This window comes from Lactuca serriola, chromosome 3 (assembly GCF_051521515.1).
Source record: "Lactuca serriola cultivar US96UC23 chromosome 3, Lser_US96UC23_V15, whole genome shotgun sequence".
NCBI lineage: Eukaryota > Viridiplantae > Streptophyta > Magnoliopsida > Asterales > Asteraceae > Lactuca > Lactuca serriola.
This window is the reverse complement of record NC_136410.1, coordinates 139,769,959-139,780,146: the sequence shown is the minus strand read 5'-3', so window position 1 is coordinate 139,780,146 and position 10,188 is coordinate 139,769,959. Positions and strand designations below refer to the sequence as shown.

General features: G+C 30.9%; 2 protein-coding genes across 3 annotated transcripts; one reads left to right on the top strand and one right to left on the bottom strand.

Moving 5' to 3' along the window:
• The first annotated feature begins 701 nt into the window (after nt 1–701).
• Nucleotides 702–2,655, top strand: LOC145093195 (cyclin-D3-2-like). Its single transcript, XM_079031265.1, has 4 exons — nt 702–1,433; nt 1,568–1,772; nt 1,891–2,021; nt 2,185–2,655. Exons 1-4 carry the CDS (start codon nt 939–941, stop codon nt 2,446–2,448), a joined length of 1,095 nt encoding a protein of 364 aa, XP_078887391.1. The 5' UTR covers nt 702–938; the 3' UTR covers nt 2,449–2,655.
• A 2,025-nt stretch (nt 2,656–4,680) lies between these two features.
• Nucleotides 4,681–7,384, bottom strand: LOC145093194 (ADP-ribosylation factor 1-like). Of its 2 annotated transcripts, XM_079031264.1 has the most exons (6): nt 7,101–7,383; nt 6,950–7,020; nt 6,022–6,141; nt 5,583–5,701; nt 5,387–5,468; nt 4,681–4,897 (listed from the first exon to the last, which is right to left on the bottom strand). In XM_079031264.1, exons 1-6 carry the CDS (start codon nt 7,246–7,248, stop codon nt 4,892–4,894), a joined length of 546 nt encoding a protein of 181 aa, XP_078887390.1. In that variant the 5' UTR covers nt 7,249–7,383; the 3' UTR covers nt 4,681–4,891. The 2 variants fall into 2 exon arrangements, with proteins under 2 accessions (XP_078887390.1, XP_078887389.1); XM_079031263.1 differs by lacking the exon at nt 4,681–4,897 and having other exon boundaries at nt 5,378–5,468; nt 7,101–7,384.
• Nucleotides 7,385–10,188: the final 2,804 nt, after the last annotated feature.

The following is a 10,188-nucleotide window of genomic DNA, read 5'->3' as shown; positions in this document are numbered from 1 at the left end:
ATAAGGGTGCCACGTAGGTTTCTACGCGTAGAAAGGCTTCCATACCTCCCAACCTTATCCCTCCCCCTCCTATCTTTTATTACTCTCTAGACACTACCCTAACCATCAACCACTATCGTCACAACCACCACCTTCGGCTATTGACCACCACTATCACCAACCAACACTGATGCCACCAAACAAAAAATACATCGTCGTTGTTGCCGAAACCTGTAAAAACTCTCTCTCTCTCTCTCTCTCTCTCTCTGCCTTCATCACTACTGCATTGAAATCTATTTATCAGAACAACACCTATAGAGAACATCTAAACCGACTTCAACCTTTTCCTTAGAACAAGTAAACAAAAAATGGAAAGAACCTACAAAAATATGAAGAAATGAATACATCATTTTTTAAGAAACCAATTTTTAGAGCAAAAACAAGTTACTTTGCAAGATCAAAAGCCATATTTATAAACCTAATTTGAAACGAGAATAAAGAAATTGCATAGATATGTGCCTAATTAAACACTAATATGAAATGTAAATATATCATCTACCAAAAACTAAACAAATTCAAATCACAATAATGGTCTAAATGAAAAAGAAAAAAGAGTTTTAGGACCAAATTTGAAGACTATTTTAATCCATAGGGACTATTTGTGTAACTCAAAATTTAAAGTTAAAGTTTATAGAAAGCAACAGCCAGGAAGAAATGAAAGAAAGAGAGGCGTGAAAGGGTTACAGATAAAATCTCCTTCCTTTGCTTGTTTATTTTGGGGGTTCTCTCTCTCTCTCTCTCTCTCTCTCTCTCTCTCTCTCTCTAGAATTGCAGAGATTAAAAGGTGTGTAGTCTAGAGAGAGAAACAGCAAAAGACATGTTAGAAAACCTCACATTCGTCTATTTCTTTTCTTTAAGATAATGAATTGGAGCTTCTTACATCTACTTACCACAAGAAGATGAAAAACGAGAATGTGTGTTCTGAAAACCCTGCATTTTCTTTCGATGATGGTCTTTTATGTGATGAGCAGGAAAACGATTTGGATTTCGGATGTGGGTTTGGGTTTGGTTTATTCGAACAAGAAATTCAAATCGTGAAAGAAAAAGCTCATCTTTTTACCCATTTTGAACATGATCTGTTATGGGAAGAAGACGAGCTTGCTTGTCTTTTGTCTAAAGAGAAAAATCTTGTTTCAGAAGAAGGGGATTTGTTCAATGGTAGGGTTTTACTAGGTTTAAGGAAAGAATCTGTCGATTGGATGATTAGGGTTAGTACCCATTACGGATTCGTTGCTATGACAACCATTTTGGCTGTTAATTACTTCGATAGATTCTTGTTGAGCGATTCTTTCCAGAAAGATAAGCCGTGGATGAATCAGTTAGCTGCAGTCGCTTGTCTTTCTCTAGCTTCTAAAGTTGAAGAAATCCATACCCCTCTTCTCCTCGACCTGCAAGTACGTATCCATATCCATATCCGTATCCACATCCGTATCAATCACATTTAATCTATACGAATGCACTCCAACTGTTTGTGAAAATGCCAATGTACCATTTTGTTATAAACACATCTCTTTCTTTTGTGGTTTAGGTCGAAGGATCAAAATACGTATTCGAATCCAAGACTATAATGAAAATGGAGCTTTTAGTGCTTTCGTCTCTTCAATGGAAGATGAATCCAGTAACCCCACTTGCAATCTTCGATTACACAATGAGGAGGCTTGGTTTAATCACTCATCGTCTTCATTCAGAGTCCATTAACAGATGCGAAAGATTTGCTCTTGCTGTCGTCAATGGTAAACCTTCTAAAAACCCTTCACAAACTCAAATCATATTGTCATGAATCAAAGAATTGTTTTGATTTTGATTTTGATTTAATTCAAATCAAGTATGTGATATAAACATGAAATGCAGATTCAAGGTCTCTGGTTTATCTTCCATCTGTAATCGCTGCTGCTATAATGTTTCTTGTGTTCAAAGAGATCGATCCTGACAACTCACTAGATTATCAAGAACGAGTCAAAGGTTTTCTTGAAATTAACGAGGTTTGTTCTTTTCATTATTATATTCCTTTTTTGATTTTCTTTAAACAACTTAGTTTGATAAGTAATTATTCCGATTTCAAGAATCATAATCATGATGAGATAATCAGACAATGTAAGTGTAAAGTTTATTTATTTATTTATTTTTTGTTATGAATTATGACAGGAAAAGATAGAGGAGTGTTCTAATTTCATCCTGGAAGTATCAGAAACTCAAGGTCTAACTCAGAAGCGAAAGTACCAATTTACCCCTGAAAGTCCAAATGGTGTGATCGGTTCCTATTTCAGCAGAGAGAACTCTAATGATTCATGGGCAATTTCGTCATCTGTTTCATCTTCACCGGAACCTGTTTTCAAGAAGAATCGAGTTCAGGAACAACAAATGAGACTGGCGCCAGCTTGTCGAGTGGCCCTAAGCAAAGCTCATTGAACTCTGAGGGTATTATGGTAATTTCACAAACCCTTGTTTTGAATATTTATTTGCCGAAGTATGTTGTTTAAGGTGTAACTCTGCAACACTAATCAATAAGTTTTGCTGATAGGACCTTCATTCTTGTTATGTTGACTTTTTTCTTGCTAGATTTGACTTTGTTGAAAGTAGATCTAAAAAAAAAATTAATTTATCGAGATTCTTGAATTGTTGTTTTCTTGATCAAATTGTTTGTTTTTGACTCAATGAACTTGTTGAAATATGACTTAACCCAATAAGCTATAAACATATAACGTTTTTTTATTTGTTACTTAATACATAAAGAACAATTCAATAGCAAACGTTAGAAAAAAAAAGTATTTTTGAATTAAATTTTATTTTTTTTACACATTCTATGTTGGGCTTTTTGGATGAGATTGATTAAATAGACAACCCTAATGGTTACTTTTGATTTAAAAAAACAATATTAATAATTAAGTTATGATTACTTGTTTACTTTTATGTACTTATTAATATTATTTTTACTTTTTATTAATTATTAGTTGTTTATTTTTAATTTATAAATGCTAATTATATATTTTTAAGAGGAAGCTTTCTTGAATTTTAGGAATAGTTTACGGGAGGTGATATTTTCCATTTATGATTTTGATTCATCGTGTTTTAACTTTTATATCGTTCGTTATGTTTTCATATCTAATTAAAATGAAGGTATGGATAAATAAAAAAATATATGTAAAGATAATCAAGATATCACCTTACATAATTTATTGTATATCAATTAAATTGCATTAATCATGTGATCATAAATTATAGCTTCGGATATGTATCAATGGATCTTGAGTATAAGAGGATGCTTTCTCGATTTTGTGGGGTTGGTTGCTTGTGTTGTTACCTTTCATGGTTGGTTTGTCATTAAATATAGTGGCAATAATAATGTCTCTTGTACTAATACCAATAATTATCAATAATTTTAACGATATTTTTACATGGGATGTATAATATATAAAGTTTTAAAATATAAGAACAAAAAATGATATGGTGAGAATGTAACATTTCAAATCAAAAAGTTAAAGATCATTGAATCATGATTATGGAAATTATTGGTATCCAACAACTTTATTTCTAATCTTAAATATATATTATGAATTGAAGTTTTTCTCATATCAATTATCATAATATTACTAATTTTAATCTCTATTTAAATAATTCTTGTAATGGTTAACCTTTTTTTAATATATTTGACCTTTTTCAATATATCTTTTTAAATTAACTAATTTGTTTATATATGTGTAAACCGTTTTATAAAAAAACCCTTTAATTGATTGGTTCTTTTTTAAACACACAATATATTTTAAAAGTTTAGAAATATTAAAATGTATTGTTTTAAAAGAAATATATTACAACTAATCGTTTGGAAATATTAATACGAAAAAACTATTACATCAAAGTCATAAAACAAAGATTGAAAAAGTTATACAATCGTTATAAAATTTATATTTTGTATATGAAATGTTTTTATATTTCACAAATGAAATGCCATTAAATATTTAATAGAAAGAATTAATTAGTAAATAAATAAAAAAAATACTTAAAATTAAAATATATGTGAGAGGGCAAAATGAAATATGACTAAAATATGAGAGATTAAATACACGAAACATATAAATATATTTACCATTTAATATATATTGAAGAGTTAATAAAAAAAGGAAATTCTATACATATCCTTCACTTGTTTTGTGTACCTCTATCATGTGAGTGTAATAGTGTTTGTATACCCTTAAGATATAATGATTTATGTGAGTGAGGAAGATACATATAATAGCACCCATAAAAAAAAGTAACATGTGTTCCAATGACAACAAGTAGTTAATTATAAAAAAAAAAAATAGTAGTAACTAATAAGTTATAAAATAAGTCATTGGAGATGCTTTATGTGAATACATCTCACTTGGGTTTGGTAAGAGGATTTGCTAAATTAGTCGGATATAAATTCTTTGATACCACAATTAAAAACTTCTGAGTAATATCTGACTCGTATCTATACATAACCCATACCGATTAAACCAGAAGTTTACTCAATCAAATTGGATTATGTTATAAACTATCAAAACAACCCATAATACAATTGTAGGTACAACATAACATAACTCTATACTATGGTGTTGTTTGACTCTCCAACAATTGTACTTTCCCTATGTGTGGGCACGATAATACAATTGTATTGACTACTTGTATAAATACTACTCATTATTATGTTTTCTTTTTCGATTTTATAAAGTTTAAAATCCAGTATGGTATGAAGTACAAGTTTTGATGCAAAGGGTACACTCGTAATACAAATATATGAAATTACATAATTATGGAAGAATATGAGTAGGTAAGTAACTTTATGGGAAGGGGCAGATGAGAGATTCGTTGAGTTTCGCATTGCATTGATGACTTACCCCTACAAGCAAAATCACATTTATTAGTTTGGGTAACTTGTCATTTTATCTCTACACAAAACATCAAATCTAACAATTTTATGTTAGTTTTATTTATTTGTATGTTTCGAATTTAGGTCAATTCCATTTTGATGTATTTCATGTCAGGTGACCAAAATTGGGTTTATCGGAATTTTTAGTTTTATTAGTTTTATAATATTAAAACTAAAACTAAAGTTAAGGGACACTTGTAAGAAATGAGCAACCAAATTGAACATTTTAGATAGTTATAGTTGATTACACTATAAAACATTAATAGCCCAAGTTTAATATATGCTTCTTACTATTTATCCAAAAGAGATAAATGGTAACTTTTGTGAAAAATGAAAGTGTTGGGGGAATATTTTAAATATATATTATGGTATAATTTAATAATTTTCACACCTAAAAAGGTTATATGTTATGTGTTTATAAGATATGTGTAGAGATGTTATGTCTTCATATTAACTTGCCTTAGTAGAAATGTTGCTAGAGAGCCAATCAAGGCCTTCATAGAGTCCTTCACCAGATGTTGCACATGTACTTTGCATATACCTATTATAAATCGTTCATTAACAAAGTTTTATCAACATTAAAGTGTAAAACATTTTCAAAACTAATAGAGAAGTTTGAAATAAAGATGAAGAGAGGGACGAAGTTGTAATTTACCAACGACGATGGCGTAGTGAATGAAGACCAAGTTTTTCAGTAAGTTCAGAAACCCTCATAGCATTTGGAAGATCTTGTTTATTGGCAAACACAAGTATTGTAGCTTCACGAAGCGCATCCTTTCCAAAAAAAATGTTTTAAATATAAAAAACATAATTGTTGATAAAGCCTTCATGATAGGCTTTAACATTTTTTTAACTGTGTTTGACATGCATTGGATTGTGACCAACTCTGATTGATGTCATGAGACAAAATTTGTAATTTTTATCTCACCCAAAAAGGTTAAAAAGAAAGAGCTCTGTTGTTGAGTGCTCATTTTGTACAAAGAAGATGTTTGTCATCCTCATCTTCGTCATTGAAAATAATGCCAAAAAGATTGTACAATCTAGTTATTTACTGTCGAATCAAATGTAACAAACACAACCTAATTATACAGTACCTCATTGAGCATGCGGTGAAGCTCATCTCTAGCTTCTGTAACTCGATCTCGATCATTGCTATCGACCACAAATATAAGCCCTTGCGTGTTTTGAAAGTAGTGCCTCCACAAGGGTCGGATCTTTATATGATATAAAAGATAATCATTATATAACAGGGGGTCGATGCATGTCATACTATTTTTTAAGAGTATGGACTAGATATAGGAATTCAACTAGTTAGTGAATTCTTCTTTAATGGGCACCTCTCCCCATTTAAAATCCGTGGACTTAATGTTAATTTTGCAAATATGTAGAAAAATAAGCCCATATTCCATAAACTATAGTAGTTTGGAAACCACCAACTTAATTGTTCTTGTAAACTACTAGACTTTGAATTCTATAAAAATTAGTATAGTTTGGAATTTGTCCTCTATAACCACTTGCTTTTTTTTAATGATTTAACCTTTAAAACTTTTATTTAAAAGAAAAAACCAACTTTAACAAGAAAAATATTTTCTACTGATTTTTTGTAATTCACTATAAGGACAACCTTATCGTTGAAAAAAAAACTCTTACGGTTAAACTAGAAAAAAAAATCTTTTGGTAAACAAAAAATAAAACTAGTTTTTAAAAAAAAACTCTATAACCACTTGCTTTTTTTTAATGATTTAACCTTTAAAACTTTTTATGGAATTTGACAAAACATAAAAGACCTTTGTATCATTTTGGCTCCAAAAAGCCTTGTAAAAAATGATAGATAAGTATTTGTTGCACTTAATAGCTTATTGTAGTTTATAAACTAGTTTTTTTTATAAACTACTTGACATGCTTATTGTTAAGCAAAAACTAGTTTTTCAGCTAGGAAGTCAAACACAACCTTAATTTATGTAGCTAGGAAAAAACTAGTTTTTTTTTTCTTTTTTAAAACACATTTGTTGCTTTGAGTACCTTGTCTTGTCCACCAACGTCCCATACCGTAAAGCTAACATCCTTGTACTCCACGGTTTCCACATTGAAACCTATTTCCATTGCACTAGATAAACATATGTTCTTGTTCAAGTGAATAACACTAAGTTAAAAGCATATGAAGTAGAGCTACCAATAGTTGGAATGGTAGTAACAATCTCTCCGAGTTTAAGCTTGTAAAGAATGGTGGTTTTCCCTGCAGCATCGAGTCCTACCATAAGAATCCTCATTTCCTTCTTCGCAAACAACATCCTTACATATCTTGATATCGCCATGCCCATTTTGACTTGATATAACCAAGAAACCAAAGATATAAAAGAGTAATAACCCCGAAAGAAGTTTGAGTTTTTGGTTTGGTTTACTTTAAGAAATCTTGATCAAATGTAAGATATATAACTCGGTTTTCTTCGAATCAAATGACTAAAGTATGTTTAGAATGCTTGATATTTAATCGATCAATGTGATGTGAGAGCAAAAGGGTTAAAGGTCTTATCAAGAGAATAAAGAAGTAAGAATATGATTCCCAATGGGAATTAGATGTAGTGAAAAAGTGAACAAAAAGGAAATGGAATCAATTTTGTTTCAATTGATTTTTAGAATTTGAGTTTCATTTTTGAAAGGAAAAAACAATTCCAATTCCATGGTCTTAGTTCTTTATAGTCTATTATCCAATTTTATATCACTTTTCGTTTATTCATAGATGATGCCTATGGCTATAATTATCCTTTTTTCCTCATATGATGCGAATAAGATTCATATTATCTCCCTCTTTGTTCAATATAATCAACAAAAAATAAACTATTACTTTTTTTATCGACAAAACTCACTACCAGGGTTATTTTTGAAATCATACACAAAAGATCTGTGAAGCCCATACCGGTTGAATGATTTGATAGTCAAAGACTATTATTCTGTTGTCTTTTAATATTCTTATTTTGGACTTTTGTTAATAAAAAAGAAATTGGATTCTTCCAAACAAACCATGAACGATGAAACTTGGTCACATGAACCCTAATTCTGAAATTTCAAACTAATAGTAATATAAATAAAGTAGCATTGAAAATATATTCATTGCATAAATATACCTATATTTGATCATAAACTAAACAAGATAAACCAATTATATACAAATAAAGGACGTTAAATGATAATCTTGAAAAAAGCAATTTGGGTATGGATGAATTTTGCTAATTTTTTGAAAGACAAAACTGCACAAATGGTCACTGTGGTTACCTGAAAATTATCATTTTTGTCCAAAAAAGTTTAGACTAGCACCAAAGGTTTAATCTTTTCATTTTGTTACGATTTTGGTCCAATTTGATTTGAACTTTTTTTTATAAAGACGATTTTACCACTTATTATTTATTTTTCCAATTTTCTTTTATTACCAACAATTGAAAAGCAATTAAAAATAAAATCTCTCTCTCTCTCTCATTTACTTTTCAGTTTCAGAGATTTTCGTCTCTTTAATCTCTATCACCACTGTTCCTCCCTACCCCAATATTCCGTTTTTTCGATTAGAGGGAAATCCAACCCAACAAATTGAGAGATTCACAGCGGAATGCTTCTAGAAGGGTTCATGTCATGAAATTTTCTTTAAAGTAAAGGGATTCAAGAGATAACCATTTCAAAATCATGCTGGAACCATTGGCATCATCCTCTCTGTCTTCCGATGAAGATAATGACAATACTTTTGCAACAAAGAAGAAATCCGAAGAAGAAACGGAGCCCAAACCATTAGTTTAGCGATTATAGAGAAACACCTCCAGAACGGGGATTTATACATCAGAAGCTTTTTTGGTAACGTGTCTCACAGATCTAGGAAGTATTTGTGGTCTGATGGGTGTATGTACGAAGTTGATTGGAAGAGAGGTAAAGCATCTAGACTCGTTCTTATAGATCTTGAAATGAGAAGGGCAGCGGGTTATGGTTTCATGAAACGTGAAAGGTGACAACAAGAGAATAAGATAGATATAGACAGATGAAGGGGAAAGATCCGATCGGAGCCTCAAACTGACCACAATTTGTTTTCCTTCTCTGATTTTGAGCTCCTATTGTGGCTTCACCATCACTGGTCTTTCAGTCATCGCTTCCAAAGCCACATTCTTCTACCTTGTTCCTCACATTCTTTTGACTGCCAAAACCGACTTGCTTCAGACTAATTACCTCAACCCCAAAACAGGCAGACCACACAACTCAGCAACCACTTGATGATGGTCTTGGGGCTATCGTACATTTGAGTGTATGCAGAAAGATTAGAGGCACGTTCTGTATTTAAAAAAAAAAATGAGTCATGTAAAAGAAATATGGGTGATTGGAAGATGGGGTGTTCTTGATTAAGAACAATAAGGTGATTAAAACTTCTCTGGCTAAAGAGCGAGAGAATTATGTGGGTATGTTCTTGAATGTTAAGAACAAACCAAAAAATGTATGTGTTATGGTTGCTGGAGAGAGAGAGAGAGAGAGAGAGAGAGAGAGAGAGAGAGAGAGAGAGAGAGAGAGAGAGAGAGAGAGAGAGAGAGAGAGAGAGAGAGAGAGAGAGAGAGAGAGAGAGAGAGAGAGAGAGAGAGAGAGAGAGATTTTATTTTTAATTGCTTTTCAATTGTTGGTAATAAAAGAAAATTGGAAAAATAAATAATAATGGGCAAAATCGTTTTTATAAAAAAATTCAAATCAAATTGGACAAAAATCACAACAAAATGAAAAGATTGGACTTATCATGCTAATCCAAACTTTTTTAGATCAAAATGACAATTTTCAACTAACCACAATAACCAAAATAACCAATTGTGAAGTTTTGTCTTTTTGAAATAACTTTGCATTGTTAAGGACCTTTAGCAGGAGCGGCTTTGTTCTTGCCATTTTGCCACCCTTTGATCCATTTTGTTTCTGATATCCAAAACCCAAACTTAATTAATTAAAAATATAAATAATATTTGAAAATTTAGAGAAAAGATTACCACATTTGGTGTCGATGTCTACATAATTTTCCTCGATCTTATTTCCGGGATTTGCATTTTTAAAACCTTCAAAAAAAAAATCAAAGTAATTTGTAGATAGAAACTTTTTGTACTTATTTAGTTATAGGTTTGTGTGGTTAAATTGCTCTTAAAATGTATGGGGGTAATTACTACAATTCATTGGCCTGATCGTGATGCATTAAGATCCTTTTTATTATTATTATTATTATTATTTTATATAATCTACTTTTGGGTAATCTT